At 41.2% G+C, this 24177-nt stretch overlaps 2 protein-coding genes across 3 annotated transcripts in view; one reads left to right on the forward strand and one right to left on the reverse strand.

Annotated features, from left to right (window-relative positions):
• Positions 1-24177, forward strand: part of smpd3 (sphingomyelin phosphodiesterase 3) — a 40442-nt gene that overhangs the window by 12090 nt on the left and 4175 nt on the right. For both annotated transcript variants that reach the window (XM_077741592.1, XM_077741582.1), the window contains 8 exons: positions 1073-1738; positions 2394-2636; positions 2740-3901; positions 12181-12256; positions 16940-17101; positions 18627-18716; positions 21894-21957; positions 23187-23355. In XM_077741592.1, the coding sequence (XP_077597718.1) occupies positions 1437-1738; positions 2394-2636; positions 2740-3901; positions 12181-12256; positions 16940-17101; positions 18627-18716; positions 21894-21957; positions 23187-23355 (2268 nt within the window). In that variant the 5' untranslated portion in view covers positions 1073-1436. The remainder of the gene's footprint in view (positions 1-1072; positions 1739-2393; positions 2637-2739; positions 3902-12180; positions 12257-16939; positions 17102-18626; positions 18717-21893; positions 21958-23186; positions 23356-24177) is intronic.
• On the reverse strand, positions 9070-11183 carry LOC144193335 (uncharacterized). The gene is made up of 4 exons (XM_077712168.1): positions 11148-11183; positions 9859-11007; positions 9624-9781; positions 9070-9556 (listed from the first exon to the last, which is right to left on the reverse strand). The coding sequence occupies exons 1-2, from the start codon at positions 11181-11183 to the stop codon at positions 10555-10557; spliced, it is 489 nt and encodes a 162-aa protein (XP_077568294.1). The 3' UTR covers positions 9070-9556; positions 9624-9781; positions 9859-10554.

Here is a 24177-nt window from a genome sequence, read left to right on the forward strand (position 1 = left end):
GTGAGACAACTTAACAGACCCATTATTGTCATTGTAATTAGAAATATGTCGTTTTCGCTGCCACCTCCTCTTTGGGTTATTTGCTGTGAAGTGCTCCTCAATTTTCTTAGTATATGCTGCCTTGTCTTTTTAATGCCTCTTTTCAGCTCTGCTCTGGCAGCTCTGTATTTTGTCTTGTCCCCTGATCTGAAGGCAGTGTTACTGTATTTGATGAGTGCCTGTGTCTCATTGGTTATCCAGGGTTTTTGGTTTGGAAAAACCTGTATCTGTTTATTTATAGTGATGTTGTCAGTGCAGTTTTATATGTAGGAAAGTATAGTGTCCGTGTAGTCCTGGAGATTGTCGTGTTCGAAAAGTTCCCATTTAGTGTGGGAAAACAGTCCTGCAGCTGAGAAAGAGCGTCCTTGGGCCAAGTTTTTATTATCTGTATTTGTGGACTTGTTAGCCTCCAGAGTGGAGTGTAAGTCGGGGTGAGAGATAGGCAGAGGTGATCTGATTCAGCTAGGTGAGGGAGTGAAATGGCTTTATAAGCATGTTTGATGTTAGAATAGACATCGTCAAGAGTTTCGTCTGCTCTCGTATTACATTTTACATATCTTTATATCAGTGGCGGTCCGTGAATTTCCTAGTAACACCTTCAGCTATCGGGTTATATAATATGATACATATATATAATGGATTTAATAGACATACTCTTCTCCATATACACATGGATGAACAATATATATATATATATATATATATATATATATATATATATATATATATATATATATATATATATATATATATATATATATATATATATATATATATATATATATATATATATATATATATATATATATATATATATATATATATATATATATATATATATATATATATATATATATTGTTCATCCATGTGTATATGGAGAAGAGTATGTCTATTAAATCCATTTAAACTTAAATCTTTTTTTAGTAATAAGCCTATATGTTCAATGATTAAGAAAATGTTAAGTAGTATTAACAGCATTTGTAATGTTACCTCTTTTTTCTTTTTCTGTCTCTCCATCTCTCTATCTCATAGGTACGGAAAATGGCGGTGTTAAATGGCCTACTCCAGAGGTCAAAGCTGTCTTTACAATGGTAGCTCCATCATCAAGAAAAACTGTCCTATCATGGCCACCTCCTTTTCCCTGACTAGGGTAACTAACCTGTTGTGCGGACAGTGCATTTACTAAGGGAAAGAAAACATTTCATGGCTACCTATGAATATAACCGAATCATGTAGTGTAGTTTAGATTAAATATGGGCCTTTTTTAATAGTTTGTTTCTTTTAATTCCTCGGACTAGGATTTGTGTTTCTAAATTACTTTTTTAGTTTCTGTGAATGAGGAGAGTGTTTGGAGTTGGAAAAAAAGTGACAAAAAGTTGTAAAAGAAGTGAGAGATATGGTCCTCCACATCACCCCTTACTCCAGTTCCTGTCTTCACTTCCTCGATGGCTTGGCATGGAGCCTTGTATTCCCCTGTTACTGGTTCCTGGATCAGATCCTGGCCTCATGCGTGGCCACTTCACTTGAGAAGCGACAGCGCTCTCAGGATCCATGTTCCCTCTTAACTTTGTGTGTCCTGATAATGGTGCCTCTTTACTTGCTCCTCCTACTTGCATCTTTGCCATTTGCACTCCTGGGCTTCATCATCTGGGCTCCGCTGCAGGCAATCCGTCATCCCTACACGTACACCTACCACAGGTAAGTGTTCTTTTGGTTGAATAATTTTGATGCCTAGCTATGAATGTGCATGGTTGATCATTTCCTGCCCTGCGATTGGCTGGCAACCAATTCAGGGTGACGCTCGCTTACTGCCCATAGATGGCGTAGATCATCTGCAGCGCTGCTGTGACTCTTGCGAGGATAAAGATGACAGAAAATGTATGAATGAAATGATTCCGCAATGATGCCTTTTCAATTGCAGAATACTTAAAAGGGGTGGCCCGGGGGTACGAGTGGTTAGCATGTCGGCCATACAGCTCTGAGGCCCTGGTTTCAAATCCAGGTCATCTCCATCTGTGTGGAGTTTGCATGTTCTCCCCGGGCCTCCATGGGTTTCCCCTGGCAACTTCTACATTCCAAAAACATGCCTGGTAGGCTGATTGGACGCTCTAAATTGCCCCCGGGTATGGGTGTGAGAGTGCACGGTTGTCTGTCTCTTTGTGCCCTGAAATAGGCTGGGCACCGATTCAGGGTGTCCCTCGCCTCTGGCCCAAAGTCATCTGGGATAGGCTCCAGCAACCCCTCGACCCTAATGAGGGTAAAGCAGATGAGAAAATGAGATGAGATGGGGGTACTCAAAAGCTTGGTCTTTTGGTTCATGCTCATTGACAATGGATTTTCCTGTCTTATTTAGTCTAGAAAAGCACCAAAGCGAGAGTGGGAACGGTTTTGTGGGGGTTAAAGACTGGAGACTTCAAGGAAGGAGCTTCTGCTTCTGCAGCGCCAATGTTTGCCTGCTGCCTGACTCTCTGGCTAGGTTCAACAACCTTTCAGACACCCAGAAGAGAGCAAGGGAAGTTGGCAAAAGAATCAGAAATGGAGCATGTCGGCCTCAGATTAAAATCTACATTGACTCACCGACCAACACTTCCATCAGGTATAAAAAGAATTTAGGATTGACGATTAAAGAAAACATACCTTGGAACATCTGATATATACTAATGTATATTTTTATTCACTTTGTGTTTTTCTAAACTCAGTGCAACCTCCTTCAGCAGTCTAGCCACAGGTTTGCGCCGCACCTCCTCCTTGGATCAGCGACCAGAGCAGACACACGTTCTAAATGGCCCAGCAGACAATGATTTGGAACCACTCACCGAGTGTCCCATTCATTCTGTGGGTGCTCCAGACTGTTCAGTTCACCCATCAGCTGGAACATCTAAATGTCACATGCACTCAGACACGATGAGCCCAACAGTGGACCACTCAGGTACAAAAAACACAACAGTGGGCTGCCCTCTACACTCTGGAGCAAAAGAAACAACAGTGGAATGCCCTCACCATGTGGATACAGGAGTTGCAGCAGTGGAATGTCCCATTCATTCAGGTGCAAGAGATACTGCAGTGGTCTGCCCCCTCCACTCATGTGCAAAGGATATGGAAGTGGGCAGCCCACTCCACAAACAAGTCGGAGGCATGTCAGGGGAATGCCCCCTTCACTCTATTCACAGTAACAACAATCCAAATGGTTCTGTTTATACTTTGGCAGAAACTCCAGAGTGTCCATTGCACTATACAGGCACACAGATCTGCCTTGGCAAACATGACTGCCCAGTGCATGGGAAGGACACACAGGCTAAACCCCCCTCTCAGTGTCCACTTCACACCTCAGGTGTTCAAATCAGCATCAGTGCCCCGGAACCAGAACCCCATGATGAGGAGACAGGTAACCATCAGTCAAGAGATCTGGTAAAAGGAGACATGTGCAGCATGACAGCCTCGAGAGAATCCCTTACTAGGTACCATGGAAGTGATGGCGTGATCTCTTCAAACAACACACTCTCTCACGTACCTCGCACCTCAATATTTAAGCGCCCTGGTAGAAAGCGCCGACATGGCGATGACACTTTTGACCACGACATTTCTGCATTTTTCCCTGCCAACTTGGATTTCCTTGCACTTCAGGAGGTGTTTGACCACAGTTCAACGACTCGACTGCGGCAGCAATTGCATCGTTACTTTCCCTATGTGCTGAGTGATGTTGGGCGATATGGCTGGAAAGGTTGCCTTTCCAGCTTTAAATTTCTTAACAGTGGCTTGTTGCTAGCGAGTCGCTACCCAATCGTGGATGCACGGTATGAGTGTTACCCCAACGGAAGAGGAGAGGATGCAATGGCAGCCAAAGGAGCCCTCTTTGTCAAGGTAAGAGGCTTATTCCTTTTTACCTCATGTGTAGCTTTTGTAATGTATGCTTAATTTGCTGTCTCGTGTTGGCCATCTGCATTGCTATACATTTAATTTTGTTAGTAAGAAATTATTTTTTTAACTCAAGGAACATATCTTGCAGATATTGTTTCTTCTCATGAAGTCAGAGGGGAGTCCAGTATGATTTATTAATTCACCTTGATGTTATGAATTATGTATCCTTTATTTTCTTTTTACTTTCATCATCCAAAAAACATGACACATCCATTTTACATACCGCTTATCCCCACAAGGGTCGTGAGGTGTGCTGGAGAATATCCCAGCCAATGATGGGCACCAGGTGGGGAACAATCTGAATTGGTGGCCAGCCAATCACACGGCAGAAGGTAACAAATCACCTTTCATGTTCACACTCATACATAGGGGCAAGTTAGAGTGTTCAACCACCATATCATGCCTGTTTTTGGGACGTGGGGGGAAACAAGTGTACCCAGAAAAAAACAACAACATGCCAACTCCATACAGGAAGGTCAGAGCCCACTTCTCATCAACCCCTCGATTCCACAACTGTGCGACCGACGCGCTAGCCATTGGCTCTCACATCAAATCCTAAATTTGCATTCAAACTAATTGAATTGGCTACCTTCAGGTGTAGAGGTTGACTTGCCTGACAGTGGTGTGGGCAGGCATGGGCTCAGTTCCCACTGGTGGCAGTATGATTGAGGGTGCGGGTGGTCATCTGTTCTCTCTGTGTGCCCTACGCCTGGCAGGTGACCAGTTTAGGTTGTAGTCTGCCTTTTGCCCGAAGACAGCTGGGTTAGGCTCCAGTCCCCTGTTACCCTTTCGAGAGTGGGCGGTATGGAAGATAAATAATTAATTAATTAATTAATTGTCATTCATCAATTTTAGCCCTCGACCCACTTAAAAAAAATAAAAAATCAACATCTTCTTTATCACCTTAATTTAATTTTGAAAAGTATCTAGTGATTTTGTGGCTTCTTAAAGCTGTTTCTATTTTTAGTCTTGTGTCTGGGCATATCTTAATTAACTTAACTTATTTCCAAGCAGTTGGTGGCTGTTAATAAACGTTCATGCAAGATCATGAAATTGGCTTTTCTCCTTGCATCAAGGTGATTATTGTTTTTACCCTTCTGTTAAAATAAAAACCCACAGTGGTGTTAAAAAATAACTTTTAAAAATGTAATTATTTTTTAAATATATTAAATCAAACCCCCCAAATGATGGTGTGGAAGTTCACTCACCTGACTTCGGTGCAGGCAGGCACAGGCTCGTTTCCTGCTGCTGGCATTATGATTGTGAGTGTGAATGTTTGTTTGTCTGTTTTCGTGTCGTACAGCTGACTAGCGACCAGTCTAGGGTGTAGTCTGCCTTTCGCTTGGAGTCGCCTGGGAGAGGCTCCAGCATCCCCCGCAAACCTAACGGCAATGCGTGGTGAGGAAGATGAATGAATGAATTAAATTGAACCATTTCATAACACTTTGCTTCTGGACATAAGTTCAATGGAATTATTAACCTGACCTGGACAAAAAACAGATGGTATCCATTATGTAATCATTTTGTGAGGTTCAATACAATCTATCCTAATACGTACAGAAGCCGATCACATGCTCAGAAATCGGGCTGATTGTGTCATTTTTTTTAGGTTGGGAGTCAGATAAAATTAACATGTTTTTAAAGGACTACAAGGGTGGAACTGCTGTTTGGTGCATAAAACAGAAGTCAGGTCCCATCCCTTCTGAACTCAAGAGCCCAGAACTGTGATAATGATAAATAATATTTAAAAAAAATAGGTAAAACTATGTCTCACATTTGATATTTATATCGTAAGAAAAAAAAATACATTCATTCATTCATTTTGATGGCGGCGCGTTTATTCTAATATCGAACATGCTTATAGAGCCACATCCCTCCCTTACCTGGCTGGATCAGACCATCTCTGCCTGTCCCTCAACCCCGCATACATTCCACTCCAGAGGCTAACAAGGCCACAAATAAATATAATAAAAACATGGCCCGACGACGCCCTTTCTTAGCTGCAGGACTCTTTTTCCTCCACCATCTGGGAACTTTTTAAACACGACAACCTCCAGGACTACACTGACACTGTTCTTTCCTACACATTTTTTTATTTGTTCCCTGCAACGATCCATCATTCCATCCTGCTTGAAATATGCCACCGTTATCCCTGTCCCCAAAAAGCCAACCATTGGCAGCAAGAATGACTATAGGACTGTTGCACTCACGCCTTTGATCATGAAGTGCTTTGAAAAGTAGCTCACCTGCCATATGAAGAATATAATTCCTCCCTCAGTTGACCCTCACCAGTTTGCTAATAGAGCAAACAGGTCCACTGAGGACGCTATCGCCGTAGCCCTACACACAGCAATAGCCACCTGGAGCACCATGGGAATTACGAGAGGATGCTTTTCATTGATTATAGCTCAGCCTTCAACATTATATCACTGGAATTTCTGGCTGACAAACTCTCCGACCTTGGGCTATCCCTTTCTATCTGTTTTTGGATAAAGAACTTCTTAACCAACCGACCACAAACTGTTAGACTTGGTCCTCACCTCTCTTCCTCCATTAAACTGAGCACTGGATCCCCTCAAGGCTGTGTATTGAGCCCTCTTCTGCACTCCCTGTACACATCCGACTGTACACTAACCCACCATTCTAACTCCATCATCAAATTTGCCGATGACACCCCTGTGGTCGAACTCATCTCATGAGGGGATGAGTCGGCCTTCAGAGATGATGTCTTCTTCAGTGCACACTGTTGTATTTCGGCTGACTACTTTACCTGCCTATATGATGAAAGGAGTAGGGGTACTTCTCCACCAAATCCTTGCTCTTGCTGAACTATACAGTGGTTGCCTCAGCACAATGTCATAAAGCAGTCCCAGTTGACTTCAGGCACCAGGCAGGGTACACCTTGAATTGGTGGCTAGCTAATCGGGCGGAACAAGGAGATGGACAATCATTCACGCTGACACATAAGGACAATTTAGAGTGTTCAACCAGTCTACATGCATGTTTGTGGGATCTGTTAGGAAACCAGAGTACCCAGGGAAAAGCCACACAAGCCCATGGAGAACATGCAAACTCCACACAGTGAGGACCCATTGGGATAAAACCCTCAACTCCGGAACTTTGCCACATAACCACTCTGCCGGCCTTATTCCTACGGATGGAGAGGAGCCAGATGAGTTGGCTTGGGCATCTGATCAATGCACCCTGGACGCCTACCTCGGGAGGTGTTCCGGGTACGTCCCACCGGTAGGAGGCCACGAGGCCGATCTTGGACCTTCTGGGGAGACTTTGTGTCCCGGATGGCCCGGGAATGCCTTGGGATACTGGATGAAATGGCTGTGGAGAGGGAAGTCTGTTCTTCCCTGCTGAAGCTGCTGCCCCCGCAACCCGACTTCGGATAAGCGGAAGAAGATGAGAGGAATACTGAGGCGTTCCAAGTCCAACCGAGAGACATAGTCTCTCCAGCTTGCCCTAGGTTTTTCACTGATCTTTCTCTGATTCGGGTGATTTTTTCCACCATTAAATAAGTTTGGTAATTATACGTCCAAAGTAATGGTCTATTTTGATTAAATATGAAGGTGCAATGCGATTTATAAAGCTCTATTTGGGTTGATTAATAACAAAAAGTCCTTGGTCCACATAGATGTTGCAGTTCCTAGATTGTGCATACAGAGATTTTTCTATGATAGTATCTTCATGGTAGTATTGGAAGGTTTCTTTTTTGTCTCTCTCGTTAAAATACAGAGTAGAGGGCCAGCCAGATGCCAGCATTAGTTGATTTATTTCTCCAATATGTTCACGGTGAGGCTCAAGGGTAGCGGTAGACCACCCTTGATATAATGAAGACTCTCCCTGACTCACTTCATGATTACAGGGTCCACTGGTATATAATTATTTAGCTCAGTTACTGCAGTTTGATTGGCAACTGGTACTATGGAGGATGATTTCAGAAATGTGGGGCACCGCAACAGCACTAGGTGGACAATAGCCATAAAATGAACAGAAAGTTCCAAAACTGAGTACTGTACTTCAAACTGAATGTGGTGTATTTCGTTTTTGTGAACGTTTTTTTCTTTGTGAATTCGTTCATTCAGTTGCCAGTGAGCCGATTTTGGACACCATTTCATTTTGGACATCAATTCATTTTTCATTTTGAGTGACAATTTTTGGACCATCTGAAAATAAGGCAGTCATGGTAGCACAGCACGTGGAACATGAAAATGCAATGTGCAATACCACTCCACAGTTTTAATTCAACAACATTCAGAATAGCTGAACTTCCTGTTGAACTGTTATGTCACAAGTTGGAGGAAATTTTTCCGTCATTAATCAGTTAGCCCCTTGAATTAACTTGTTCAAAAAGAACAAACATGCACATTCCAGATTCACCACTTTTGAATAATTGTGATTGTTGTTGGATGAAATTGAATGACATGTTAACATTATAGAAAAGCACTCAAGTTATAGACTCAACTTAAAATTGAGTCTCACCACAAAAAACACTCAATATTGAACCACACACTCATGAGATCTACCAATAGTACCTTAGCAATTGCAAGATCACAATCTACATATTGAGCAGCCCTAGTGTAGACCATGTGACCTAACTGATATACTGGGGCTGCAGTGGGTGCAGGATTTCATTCCAAGATGAAGAGGATACATTTTCAGCAATCCGGGGTCTTAAAAGTCTAAACAGTTGATTGTAGTTAGGTGCCGCATGTTTCAGAAGAAACTCCTGTCCATGTTTGATCAGGTAGAGCAAAAACCTGCACCCACTGCAGCCCTTTGTGCTTGGACACCCCTGGTGTAGATGATGCTATAGTAGTGTCAGGTAACATTAAATGTGCATCATGCATTATGACAAGATTGGACTTGTTGTCATGAATGTTATTAAGTTGGCTACCACAGCTCTTTCATCAGTTCCACCAATTTAATAGTAGGGAAGGATAGACAGATTCTCATCGACCTTTTTCTCTCCCCCAAACGAGGGGATAACCAACTGACACTTTCTTTGAGATTTACTAGGCACTTATGATCGATTTATTGGGCAATAATGTGTTACACCTACCTTGGCCCTTATCCAAAATGTTTTGCGTACGTAATTATGTACGTCCAAGCATTCTCGAATTTCTGTGTGCTCAATTTTTTTGTTCATTAAGAAATTGTATATACTGTAGGAGGAATCGTGATCCCTCTCTCTTGGTTTGTTTATCTTTTTGCAGAGATTTTAATATATAGGTCAAATCCAAAATAGGTTCAGTATTGTTTAATTTCTCTTTTTATAAACTTTCTTTAAGTGTTAAAAATGCAACTCAATCTCAATGTGGTGGAAGCATCATGTCTGTTACGATCGGGAATGGAGCACCCCAAAGCAGGCGGGGGCTGCGAGTATGGTCTTTTTTGTAATCTTTATTAAAATCGTCCAAGAGACGGGCAAGCACAATACAGGTAGCGTAGGCGAGTCGTTAGTCGTAGCAGGAAGATCGGTAGCTGCGAAGCCTATCATGAAGTCCAGAGTGGAGGGTACAAGGTCGAAGGCGAAGTCTTGTCCGTGGTCCGTGATTCGTGGTCGTGCGGTAGAGCGTGGTCGGAATCCTGGGAGGAAACAACAGGTCGTAGATCAACAAGGCAGGCAAGGAGAAAACGCGAGAGGGTACCCAACAGTGAACTGATAAGACGATCCAGCGGCGTGGTCATGTTCCTGGTGGCTTCAAATACTCCTTGCTGGCTAATGACTCACACCAGGAAGCGCTCGATTCATTAGGGGCTGGGCCTGTGATTGGATGACAGGCGCAACCAGCCACCAGTCTGGTCTGGGGCCTGACAATGTCATACATACATGGTTTTAGTCCCTGGAAGCACAGTCATTATCATAATTTTCTCATGGATGTGTTCACCTGCAGAGCATTTGCAGGTTAGCAGAATTTGTCTGATTTGTATCTTGTTGATAGGTAATGGATTGGATAAATGAGAGCCATAGAAACTAAGAGAGACACAAAGATTCAATATTAATTAAAAATATTTCCCTAAAGAGGGAACCAGTGCTCAGTAATTAAAGCTTTTGGGGCCCACAGTTTCTCTCCTCATCTAATATAATTATTTCTACCATATGCATGGATGCAGTAATCTCTCAGATTTCGCAGATAATCTAGACCACCTATTATTACTACAATACCGCATTATTTCACGCCTGTACAAAAAAACAAGTGCACAAGTTCAATTACCAATACTGTCATTCTTCACCACTTCATGGCTTTATATTAAGTATAAAAAAGCTGACTCTGGGCCTGCGAGGGGGTCACCCTGAATCAGTGGCCAGCCGATCGCAGCGCAAAAGGAAACAGACGACCATGCACATTCACACCCAGACCTAGGGGCAATTTAGAGTGTCCAATTAGCCTACCATGCATATTTTTGGAATGTAGGAGGATCCTGGCTTACCAGTACCAGCTCCAGAGCCCCACTCACCAGTGCAAGCTCAGGATCCCTGTTAGCCTGTACCAGTTCCTGCCCCCCATTCTCATGCGACCGTCCCAGCACCCCATTCTCATGCGCCCATTCCAGCGCCCCGTTCTCAAGCGCCCGTCCCGTTGCTAGATGGCGGCGTCCTGGATGATAGAGGCCCTGACGGCGGCAATCTGGACGGCGGCAATCTGGACGGCGGCAATCTGGACGGCGGCAAACTGGACGGCGGCAATCTGGACGGCAGGGTCCCAGACGGCGGCAATGTGGATGACGGGGGGGCCCTGGCGGTGGCAATGTGGACGACGGGAACCCTGCCAGTGGAAACGTGGACAACGCGGACCCTGACGGCACAACGTGGATGGTGGGGGCCTTGACGGCGGCAACGTGGACATCGAGGGCCGTGACAGCGGCAACTTGGACAACGGGGGCCTGGATCCATGTGACCCATCCTGCTCCCAGGGTGAAGTGGCCTGCGACACATCTTGCTCCCAGGGCGAGACAGCCTGCGATCCATCCTCCTCACACGGCGAGGATGCTTGCGACCCATCCTGCTCACACGGCGAGGATGCTTGCGACCCATCCTGCTCACATGGCGAGGCGTGTTTGGTGTTTCCTATTTTAGTTTTAGTTTTTAGTTTTGTGTATGTGGAACGTCTGGAATCCGTCCCTTTGTTGGGGGGTTGTATGAGGGATTGGTTTTGCTGCTTTTTTCCCGTCTGACCTGTCCCTGTGATTGCCCATTGAGTTCACCTGTCATTTCCCTGCTTCTGGTGTTACTCCTGATTGCAACCACTTGTGTAACCCAGGTGTTTCTGATTGTCTGTTCAACCCATGTTTGTCTATTTTAACCCTGTGTGTTTGTCAGTCGAATCATCTGCGTTTGTCATGCCTATGTCCTGTGATCCTCGTTTGACATCTCCTCCTCCGGATTCTGTTATTTGGTTTAAAAGTCTTTCTTATTTTTTGAGAACCTTACCAAGTTTATTAAAGTTTTTGCACTCTACTCGGTGCATATGCCTGCTTCCCTGAGTTTCGATCCGATCACGGTTCACAATCCATGAAACTTGACAACTTGCAGGCATCCCATTATAGAACAAAACTATGTTTTTGTGTTTTAAGTGTTGTTCATGTTACGTGATCTAAATGTCTTCATCTGTACTAATGAATAGATTTGAAACACTGTCAGCAAAGACAATTGACTATTATACAACAGAACATTAGCCCTAAAGTTCACACAATAAAACGAACAAACATTCACCCTAACACAATACCTTAAGGCAATTTAGAGTGCTAAATCAGCCTATAATGAATGTTTTTGGGGTGTGGGAGAAAACCGCAGTACCCGGAGAAAGCCCACGTATACTCTGGGAGAATATTCAAACTCCATACAGGAAGGTTGAAACCAACAAGGGATTGAATCCTCAATCTCAGAACTATGAGGCAGACGTGCTACCTACACGTCCACCGTGCTACATCTGATAACCAATCAATTCTAATTACCTCTTATCACAGCTTTGAGGAGAAGGAATTAAGAGGACAGACAGTTTTGTGAATAATCTTCTACACAGTGATAGAACAGCAATGAAAAAATATGCATGATTAGTATGAATAACTATATGAATAAATATTTATACAGCTTCAATAATATACTACTTTTGGCTTTTCTATTACCAGAATTATGTAGTAATTCTCACAATTGGGTAATGTCAATTAAAGGGCTCTTTTTGTTCACACATTCTCATTGTCATTTCCAGGTTCACGTGGGCACCAACCACCGAGAGCAAAGAATTGTGGGCTACCTTACAAATACCCACCTCCATGCCATAGAAGGTACAATTATTGAATTGAATTCAATGCTTTTACTGTCGTTATACGAGTATAATGAATTTTCAAGCCTCGCTATGAAGTGTACACTGACAAAAAACAGAAAAATAATAACAAAAACTATTAAATTATTTATCAAAAATTGTAATAAATAATGAATAAATAAGTAGTCAACATAATTAGTCAAGAAGAAGAAAAAAGTAGGGACGTGCACAAATAACAACAACAAACAGATAGTGTTCAATATATTAAATTACTAGTCAAAATTCTAAATAAGTAATAGTTAAACAACACTAAATGTGTTACAGCTGTCAAAACATTTCTCTATGGCTCTAATAGAGCTGAGCTCTACTCAATATTACCGTGTTTCCCGTTCATAATCCATACCTGACAACCTGAATCGGTGGCCAGCCGAGGAAAGGACACGAGGAGACGGACAACCATGCACACTTACACCCATACTGAGGGGCAATTTAGATTGTCCAATCAGCCTAACATGCATGTTTTGGGAACGTGGGAGGAAACCATAGTACCCAGAGGAAACCCACGCAGGCCCGGGGAGAACATGCAAACTCCACACAGGTGGACCAACCTGTATTTGAATCCAGATCCCCAGAGCTATGAGGCCGACGGGCTAAACACTCGCGCAACCGGGCCGCCCGACTACTGGTTCATGTAACATTAAAAATAAGCAACAAAATGATTTTAATCTGCTAATGCATTTTATGAAATTAAATTAGTTCCAGCACTTCTTTTACGAATTCAAAACAAAAACGACAACAAAAACAACCAAGTCAGCAAGTACAATTGAGGATGCAAAAAGGTGTTAAAAGCACTGGAGAGTTCAGGTTCTCAGGTTGCGTGAGTCTGCAGTCAAGTCTGTATTGTGAGTAGAGTAGTGGACTCAACACTGGATGAGAGGTGGCGACCCATCTTCTGGTGCTGGGCTCGGTTGATCAGTCCTTAATCCAGGAGAAGGTGGAAGGTTGGAGTCCCAGGTTGGTGTGGGGATAAGAATCTTGTAATAATACATACAACAACAATATTGATTTATTCATCATATTGCAATGTTGTAATGCTTTTTTTCGCTCTCGGAATACTACAATGTATGATTTATTAGCAGGTAATTTCCCATGGCACACTTTACCATTGCTGACAACACACAAGTGAACTGCACCAAATTGTTTGAGTAACATTTTTGTATTTTACAGTCCTGTTTTCAAAGGAGTAACAAAAGATAACACCATTTTAAAACTGTATATTTTATTCTATGTGGCTGACCTAAACTACACATTATCAATATGTGGTGTTACATCTGTAAAGCTTGTAGTTTGAATTTGTGCTTTGAAATCACTGCGTTCTTCCTCCTGCAGTTCCCATGGTGACTGGCTTCTGCTGTTTAGAGCGTCACATCTCTATTTAAAGCTCGATTCAATGGCTCCCTCATTTTTTATCCGAGACATGTCTTCCACCCTTGCCTGATATTTCGAGCTACTCCTACACTTTTGACAGGACTAAACATAGAGATGCCACAATGGTTTAAATAATAGATCAATGTAAATGTAAAAAAAAAATATATATATATATATATATATATATATATATATATATATATATATATATATATATATATATATATATATATATATATATATATATATATATATATATATATATATATATATATATATATATATATATATATATATATATATATATATATATATATATATATATATGTATATATATATATATGTATATATATATATATATATATATATATATATATATAACTCTGATTTTTTTTCTTATAGAGATTGGAACAGATACTTTGTCTCAAAAAAATCATGAAGTTTGGTTCTTTTAAGACTTTATTATGGCTTAACAGAAAACATGATCAAATCTGCTGGATCAAAAATATAGATATAGCAATACAAATTAGCAATTTTGGTGACTTTGAAAGTTGTGTCAGTGAAATGAGCTTCATACCATGCCCTCTTAACTTCTTGTCAGCTGGTGACTTCTCTGAGGCCATTTAAATAGGGCTCATTGAATGCAAACATCAACAAACGCTACAATAAGAAGTCAAAGGAGCTCAGCATGGATCTGAAAAAGCGAATCCTTGACTTGAACAAGTCAGGAAACTGTTTTGTCATTGCTACGATCAGGTAGAAAACGCGAGCTATCACCTGCTCCTGAGAGAAAATCTGCCAGGAGGGTGAAGATTCATCCAAAAATCCGCAAAAAGTAGACCTGCCAAGAATTAGAAGCTGCTGGAACGCAGGTGTCAGTGTCCACAGTGAAGCGTGTTTGGCATCTCCATGGACTGAGAGGCTGCCGTGCAAGAAGGAAGCCCTTGCTCCAAAAGCGGCACCTTAAGGCTCGACTCAAGTTTGCTGCTGTTCACATGGACAAAGATTAAACCTTCTGGAGGAAAGTTCTGTGGTCAGACGAAAAAAATCGAGCTGTTTGGCCACAATGTACAGCAATATGTTTGGAGGAGAAAAGGTAAGGCCTTTATCCCCAAGTACGCCGTGCCTACCATCAAGCATGGTGGTGGTAGTATTATGCTGTGGGGCTGTTTTGCTACCAATGGAACTGGTGCTTTACAGAGAGTAAATGGCATGATGAAGAAGGAGGATTACCTTCAAATTCTTCAAGAAAAAATAGTCATCAGCCCGAAGATTGGGTCTTGGGCGCAGTTGGGTATTTCAACAGGACAATGACCCCAACACACATCAAAAATGGTAATGGAATGGCTAAATCAGGCTTGATTTAAGGTTTTTGAATGGCCTTCCCAAAATCCTGACTTAAACCCCATTGAGAACTTGTGGATAATGCAGAAAAAACAAGTCCATGTTTCCATTTTTCTGTTCACCCATAATAAAGTCACAAAAGAACCAAACTTCATGTATGTTTTTTTTGGAACAAGAAAGTATCCGTTCCTGTCACTATCAGAGAAAAATCTGATTTGTAGAAATAACTGCAAACTCAAGAGAGCCATGACATTATGTTCTTCACAAGTGTACGTAAACTTTTGACCACAACTGTATATATACACACCGTAAAAACTCTATTTGACTGTCACCTCTAATAAAACGGCCCTTTGGTGGAAGAATTGAAAAATAGAACGGCACCCTCTAATTGAACGACACCCTCTAATTGAGCGGCACCTCTAATTTAACGTCACTACGGGGGAAAGTTTGAAAAATAGAGCGCCATGCCGGCGGAATAGAGGTTTTTTTCAACATGAGAAGGTGGTCAGATGGCAAGTGCCTTCTTGCCTGGAATTCATACTTTGTCTCAAGCAATTGAAAAAGCTCCATATTGATGTGGTCGTCATTCCAGGAGGCTGCAGCAAATTTATTCAGGCCCCGAAGTCTGCTGGAATGCCCCATTCAAGGCCAAATTCTAACAGTTCTACAAGAACTGGATGTTGCATGGCAAGAAGAGCTACACCAAATTTGGCAACATCAAATCAAAAGCCTTTATTGTCATTATACACAGCTCCGTAAAACGAAACTGGTTAACATTCGAGCCAGCTTCATTGTTTCAGGTCAGATGGCCCGATTCAGAGTAGTTTGCGACTTCTCCAGCAAGCGCGAGCCAATGCTGGCGACGATGAACGTGAACTGACTCAGAAACTCAATGCTGATGCGAAAGGTGATGTGCATGACGAGGACAGCGACAACAGCGACGTGTCACTTGATTTTCACCAGTGGATTTGTAATTACTTACCAGTAATCGCGTTACTTACCAGCATTTGTGCCTTTTGTTAAATAAATGTATATGTTACCTGTTTTCTCTTTTCATCCATAAAATGTACAGGATCTTCTTAAATTCTGACCAGCTAGTCGAAAAAATAGAGCGGCAATTGAACGGCACTACGGGGGAAAGTTTGAAAAATAGACCGGCGAAGAACCAAAAGACTGTTAGTGCACTATAAATATTTACTTTTGAAAAATGGGTTAAATGAGAAAGGAAAATTTCAGTTACACACAATACAGCAAACGTGTCTAGAATTATGTACAAGAATGATACAGAAGATGTTAAGTACTCCAAATACATCAAGAAAAAGCATCAAAATAAATCAAATTTGATATGGGACTTGAGCTGGGAAACACCGCTATTCCGTGCCCACGCAAAATTACTACCTGCCTATACTACTTTTTTTTTTTTTTACGGGCATCAGCAGACATAGTAACTGCTGAGCTTTGATTGGCCCAGAAAAAAAGGTGGATCGCGTTTAGTTGGCTCCTTAAAAAGTAGATCATTGAGCAAGATAGTTTGAGCACCACTGATTTTGAGGAATATGTCAAAAAGGAGGGCGGCTCGGTGGCGTGAGTGGTGAGCACGTTGGCTCCGGGGTCGTCGATTCAAATCCAAGCTGCGTCCACCTGTGTGGAGTTTGCATGTTCTCCTTGGGCCTGCGTGGGTTTTCACCGGGTACTCTGGTTTCCTCCCACATTCCAAAAACATGCATGGTAGGCTGATTGAACACTGTAAACTGCCCCTAGGTATGGGTGTGAGTGGGTATGGTTGTCCGGTTTGTCTAAACAGATAAAATTCAAATATTCTGTCTATTGATAATTATGTTTGAATTATGTTTTGTTTTTCAATTTTTCCCAATAAAGCAATTAGTTTATACTGATAGCACAATGTTTTCTTTCCATGTTTATTGTCTGTTAGGTGATGCTTCTGTGCGTTGTGAACAGTTAGACCTGCTAATCCAGTGGGGGGCAGAGTTTCGTCAAGCTTCATCACATCATCCCGAAGGAGAGAACATTCTTGAAGACATTGTGGCCTTTGATGTTCTTCTGGGTGACCTCAACTTTGACAATTGCTCTTCAGGTATGTAATCAATCATATCCATCTTCTTCCACTTAACCCAGGGGTGGGCAAACTATTCCACAAAGGCCCGCACTGGGTGCAAGTTTTCGTATCAACCCATAAGAGCAAACCTTTCCACCCATTGTTAGATTGTTAGAAGTACAATCAGTGAATTGCAGTCAGGTGCTTCTTTATTCAGCAGAAACTGGAGTACCCAGAGAAAAACCACGCAGGCCCAGAGAGAACATGCAAACTCCACACAGGTGGATCGATCTGGATTTGAACCAAGGTCCCCCACTGTGAGGTGGCTGCATTAACCGCTCAGCCGCCGGGCCGCCCTCATATCAAAATAACAAATTGTAAATACTTTAAGTATTGTACTCACAGTGAAAATAATTCCTCTTTGCTTGATTTAAAAAAAAAGGTTGTTGGGAGCTTTAGTCCTAGTCCTCTTCGTCAGATTTGAGACATTGAATCATTGATGGAATGTTCAGGGGGCACCGTAGGGGCAACAGGAGAAGTTTCTTTTTGTGAGAGGTTTTCGGCGCACAAGGAACATGGGACCATTGTTTCTTTTCTTTTAGAAATATGCTGTTGTACACGGACATGACACCGCCAAGACGATTGCCGAATTCTATGGCTATTAGCATTTTGTCATCTACCCGTATCTACAGTGTGAATCCCTTATGATGTTGGTTCTTTTTTTTATTCATAGTGGTTACCACCTGCTAAGTGTCCTTGGAAAAGGATATTGTGGCCGTCTTCCGAATATTCGCTTCTGCTTTCTTGGTAAAAGGCACAGTAGATTCCCGCCTCAATGGCGTGCTTTGTCTTTAGCATAGCAAAGTTCGCTTTTCAGTCACTGTCATCATTTTTTCCTGGGCTCAATGGCACTCAAAATCCAAACAAAGCTGGAATAGGCTTGACATAGTGTTTCTCCACTGGTAATGTGCGCGATTCGAATTGTACGAAATCCAAAGAAACCAGGAAAGGACAAGATGTCATCCTTCTAGGCCGTTAACATATTCTGTGCATTATTCTTCTACGGTGAAATATGACTTCTTCGGCGCTGAGTGCCACCCAATTCAACGCCGAAGACGAAGCGGATCCCCGACTTCCGCCATTTTTATCTCGGTCTTCTGCATTTTTATGAACTTTTTTTCAATGTTTATTATTAAATAAAACTTGAATGTACTGAAACCCTGAATGTTGACGCCACAAAGTGGTGAAGGCTCACAGTAGTTATTTTATCAGTCATGTTACTTGGAAAATATTTTATCTACTTTTTAAATTGTCTGAGAATCATTACATATAAGGAAAACAGCCAAATAAGTGTCTTTCAAAATACAACATTTGGGCCGATTATGCAAAACAAGTCATATATATTTCAAATATGTATACATTGTAAAATTCAGTGGGTGCTATACAAGCTGCTTCTTCTATAACTACAGAAAGTCAATCCTCTCTGGCCATTTTTACGGATGTAGCTGATGTTGAAATTCCTCTTCTGGTCTTTCTAAATGCATGCTTGTTTTTTTTTTCCCAGAGGACAAGTTGGAACAACAGCATTCACTTTTTTCTATATACAAGGACCCATGTCGCCAGGGCCCAGGAGAAGACAAGCCATGGGTTTTGGGTAACAACACACAACCCCTTCACACAAACACTCACATCAGAGGTCTTGTCACTCACTCATTATTCTTGTAGACTGGAAAGTCACAGTGAGAGAATATGTCAATATTTCAAACAATACTGTACAAACCAGGCAAAATATACTGTAATCTGAATTCCAAATAAATCATAATTATTTCACCTTTTAAAAATTAAATCGCAAGTCATGATGCATGAGCATTAGTGGCATAGAAACCAGTGTATCTGGATTAGAAGTCTTATTTAGGCCAGCGTTATTTCAGGGATAGTACTGGATATGTATTTTCATTAAGGCCTTGTTTATGAAGATGTGGATTTTGCCTGGCAAACCACAACAGCAGATCTGCTAATTCTCTCTTGAAATTTTGGTTGAAATTGCAAATTAAGATCATGAATGGATCAACAAAGACTGAAGCATTAAGCTTGCCCTCCCTCAAAAAAATACAAATAAATAAAGGTAACATAGTAAGCATAATCGACTGGAGGCGGTCGATCAGGTTTTTTATTTTATTTTTGTGACTGTTTTCATCGTATGCATTTTTTTGTGGGAAAATTGCATAGAATTATGTAGACAAATATTTGTGTAACTATTTTTTGTAAATCTTCAATACTAAAAATATATTTTTGTACTCCCGTGATTGAGTAAGATTCCAAATTCCTAAAAAGAACCAGAAACCACTAAAAATGAACCAATTGAAAGAACCATTCACTAATTTTATGACGCAGACGGGGCGCATACACTTACAGAATCCTAGCAATGTAAGAGTTCTGTTGATCGTCGATGCGATACCGTAGTGACGCAGCAGGGGGTGCGGACAATCTCGCGACATTCGTCATCTAGTGACGTCATCTAGTGACGTCATCTAGTGACCAGCCAATCATGAATTTCACGACGCGCAGACGGGGCGCAGACACTTACAGAATCCTGCCTATCAACGACCACCGGACGAATAAAAAATGATATAGTAATCTCAATGAATGCAGTAACCTAAAGGACTTCCAGCTCGCTAGCCAGTTGACCAGCTGTCTTATTTTTCAAATAATTTGTATCATAAGAACGCATTGGAAATTTTACAAAAGTAATCTGACAAAACTTTTTTTTTTAAATGATTGGGGTTTATTTCATTTGTAATAAATCGTTCATCTATACCCCCATTTATGTTTGTACCACTTGTCACCATTATGATCAAAATTTTATCCCAGGTCACATTCCCACATTTTCAACTACAAGCAAACCGATGTGTTAAAACTAGGGATGAGGAAAAAAGAATAATAATTTTATTGACCAAATTAAAAAAAAACAACGTGAATATTTTTAACAATTAAAATTTCATTAAAATCGACTGGCATATCTAACGTGAACAGAAAATATCCCTGTTCAAAATTACACAATTGAAAAAACAATTACAGAACATAAAAAGCCGTTATGTCCCTCTCCTACACAGACCAATATTGTCGAGTGACTTAATTCATACATTATATTGGTCTAGATTTAGAAAATTTCTGATCAACATCTCCCTTTTTGCCATGTAAGGTAAATCAATGTGTTCGTGCTCTCAAATATGATTTGAAGATTACTTTTACCACATGCTAGTTTTATTTCATTTTGTCTACAGATACACAATGTTAAGGGTGGTTAGCATGTCAGCCTCACAGTGAGGGACCTTGGTTCAAATCCAGGTCGGTCCACCTGTGTGAAGTTTGCATGTTCTCCCCGGGCCTGCATGGGTTATCTCCGGGTACTCCAGTTTCCTCCCAAATTCCAAAGCCATACATGGTAGGCTGATTGGACACTCTGAATTGCCCCTAGGTATGAGTGTGAGTGGGAACGGTTGTCCGTCTCCTTGTGTCCTGTGATTGGCTAGCCACTAATTCAAGGTGTCCTCCGCCTCTGGCCCGAAGTCAGCTGGGATATGCTCCAGCACCCCCACAACCCTTGTGAGGATAAAGCGGTTCAGAAAATTAGATGAGATGGTAATGTTTGATTTTAGATTCTCTTTCATGGGAAATAAAACTTTTGCCTGTTCAGCGGCGTTCATCCTTGTAAAAATGGCTTCTGCTGTGGCGACCCCAGAGGGAAAAGTCAGGTGTTCAGGGCCTGGAAAATATGAATTTTTGTGTAGGAAATACGCAAAATAAATATATTCTAATTTAGGCCTCAGAAAATAAATTCATTTACATTTTTGGCGCGGAAACCAATACAGTGGTACCTCGACATACGAGCAGCTCTACCTACGAGATGCTCGAGCTACGATGAAAATTTTGATCGAAAGGGTCCCCCTAGATACCAGAAAAATTTCGACATGCGAGAAAGCCAGGCGGCCATGGCACTGGCTTTTTGCTGCATACAATTTTTAAAATAAAATATATCTACATCTCATTTTCTGAACCGAACTGACTCCAGGCCAGAGGCCGGGGACATCGTGAATCGGTGGCCAGCCGATTGCAGATTTGAACCAAGGAGGAGAAGGACAACCATGCACACTCAAACCCATATCTAAGGGCATTTTAGAATGTCCAAGCAGCCTACCATCCATGTTTTTGGAATGTGGGAGGAAACCAGAGTACCCAGAGGAAACCGGAGTACTCAGAGGAAACCCGCGCAGGCCCGAGGAGAACATGCAAACTCCACTCAGATGGACATGACCTGGATTTGGAATCAGCACTCCAGAGCTGTGAAGCCGATGCGCTAACCACTCGCGACAGTCAATTTTCCTCAGGGAGCTTCATTTTGGGAATTTTAGCTAAAAAAATAGTTTGGCTTACCCGGATGTTGGGTGGTAGAAGTCACAAAATGTCAATAATTTATTCATCTTCTGAATCACTTATCATGACGAAGGTCACAGGGCTGCTGCAGCCTTTTCCCTAAGAGGGAGCAACATATGGGGCATACCCTAAAACGTTTACAATTTTTTTGCACAAAAAATAAAAACAAAATAAATTAAAAATATAATTTAGCAGATAGTTTTTTTTTATGTTGCTTCTGATGTAAAGGACCACCGATCATCTTTGCGTGGTGTGGCTTTTTGACTCTCACAGTTTTTGCTCTTTGTGTCTAACTTGTTCGCCATCTCTGTGTTGGAATGATGAATTCTTTACAATGAAAAGTATTTTAATTGTGTGACAGACGGTGTGTAATTCATGTTTTCATTACTTTGAAAAGGTACATTGCTGGATCCCAGTGGCCTTCACGATGATGAGGTCAGTTCACCAGAGAGTTTACAAAAGTAAGTCGGAATTATTTTCATACTATTGTCCAATACTAAATAAGATTAAAAATGGTGGCGACCATTAAGATTTCAGGGGTGTCATTAGGTTTAATACATTCAAAGTTAAGTCAGCATATATTAAAAAAAATAAAATAAAAAAAAGTGCTGTATAAATTTATGGAAGCATATTGCATTCACCTTAAAAATAAAACAGCCCTGGGCGTTTTTCAAATTAAATTGTTTTATTGGGTTGTTTTTTTAATTGTTTTTTTTTCTTTGTTTCTCAAATTAATTTAATTTCTAGGGTTGTTTTTGTAATTATTTGTATATCGTCTTCTGTTTTCCAAAATAATTAAATTTCTGGGGTTGGTTTTTTACAAATTCTTTTCAACTCAGTTTTTCAAATTAATACACTTTCTTCTTCTTTGTTTTTCATATTAATTTATTTTTGGGGGTTGTTTTTTGAGTTAATTTTCTTTATTTTTCTAATTTGCTTATGAAATTACAATTATTTCCAGAACATTTTCGTTACTTGAAAATTTGTCAGTAGAGCAGTACTTTATATGTAAATTCCCCATAACTTACGAACATTTTTCGACATAAACGCAATTTGCAGGAATGTTCGTATGTACCGTTTGTTCGTAAGTTGAATGTTCATAAGCAGGGGAGCGTCTGTACCCGATTATTTATTAATTCAACAGTCCCCTGGTCATCTGTTGAGTCACAACGTAACCCTAAATCTAACTCTGTTAAACTATTCTTGGGCAAACATTGCAACATTTTATCAGATAAGAATGGGCTTTTCTCCTGGAGATACGCTTATGCGCGTGCTGCCTGGATAAGGTCGACAAACTATAATAACAATCCCATTAATATGTTTTCATAACTGGACTATCTCCCACTGTATTTGCACATATCTATATAAAACTTGATTGTGCTGAATAGACTGAATTGAAGGAAGTGTGTACGTGAGCAGAGATCCCCCGGTCTGACATCTCACGAGACTTCCAAGTATCTTGAAAACTGCTACTTTCTCGTTTAATGAATTAATTTTTTTTCCTGGGCGGCCAAGCTGAGGAAAAAAATTGAAACGAAGAAGAAAAAAATTAATTCAATAAACAACCCCAGACTCAAAATGTTTGTGTTGGGTAGGCATAACATCATTGACTTTGATACAATGTCCTCCTGTGTTGTAAATTTTTATTAAATGTCTCTCTTACTTCTTTCATTCTATCATGTCACCTTAGAGTGATGGAGAATGAAGAAGGCAGAAAAGAGTACATAGTGTTTCCTTCCAGTAAAAGCCAATGTAACACCAGCAAACAAAAGGCAAGGAAGATTCCACTGAAGGGGAATGGCCGCCGGATTGATTACATCATGTACAGTGATGAAGGCCTGCAGCAAGACTGGAAATTGGTACGGTTTAAAAACATTCTTACATTGATTTTCCGTACAGCCTGCCTACACAACGGTCGCGGGGAATGCTGGGGCCTCTCACAGGCAACTATGGGAAGCAGGCGGGGACTATCTGGATTGGTTGCCAGCCAATCTCAGGGCACAAGGAGATGGACAACCATTTACGTTCACACTCATACCTAATGACTATTAGAGCAGTGGTTTTCAACCTTGTTGGAGCTCACAAACGCCACCAGTTTCAAATGCGCATTCGTCAAACCCTACTTCAGTGTAAAATAAAACATGTTTTTTTTCCAATTCAATATATATAAATTCCTCGCATCACTGATTGGCCAAGCAATGTCATATGATTGTCTGCAGCCAGTGATGGTCAAACAGGCCATGTAATGGCGAATAGACATGATGAGTCAATGTGTCTTGACCTCTGCGACAGAGGCCCCACTGAACCCCTGAGACTGATGCACCGAGCCCCCCGGAAGAACATGCAAGCTCCACACAGGAAAGTCCGAAACTAAGATTGAATCCTTGATCCCAGAACTGGAGCCGTGTGCATGCAACATTTTCACCATTGATCAAAAGTTTCCAGTGGTAGTCAAACTGGTGGCGTGGCCCTTCCCTGTTAAATTAAATATAAATAATTTAAAAATAAATGAATAAGTACAAAATGCATTAAAATAAATATACTACTGTGCCTTTTGTTTTAATTGAGGGATTCTCACGTCTTCCAGGGAAATATTGTCACGAAAAATACACCAGCGTCAATATGTTGGCGGGTATTGAACGACTATGACAATTAAACACAACCCATCATTGACCGAAATT

Source organism: Stigmatopora nigra, chromosome 2, assembly GCF_051989575.1.
Source record: "Stigmatopora nigra isolate UIUO_SnigA chromosome 2, RoL_Snig_1.1, whole genome shotgun sequence".
Lineage (NCBI taxonomy): Eukaryota > Metazoa > Chordata > Actinopteri > Syngnathiformes > Syngnathidae > Stigmatopora > Stigmatopora nigra.

Bases quoted from the DNA above. Each gene is read 5' to 3' on its own strand.
- LOC144193335 (XM_077712168.1), bottom strand. From the start codon at position 11,183: ATGACAGGTGAACTCAATGGGCAATCACAGGGACAG. The intron at 11,008-11,147 runs GTCAGACGGGAA...CCATGTGAGCAG, and splicing joins ATGGGCAATCACAGGGACAG to GATGGGTCGCAAGCATCCTC.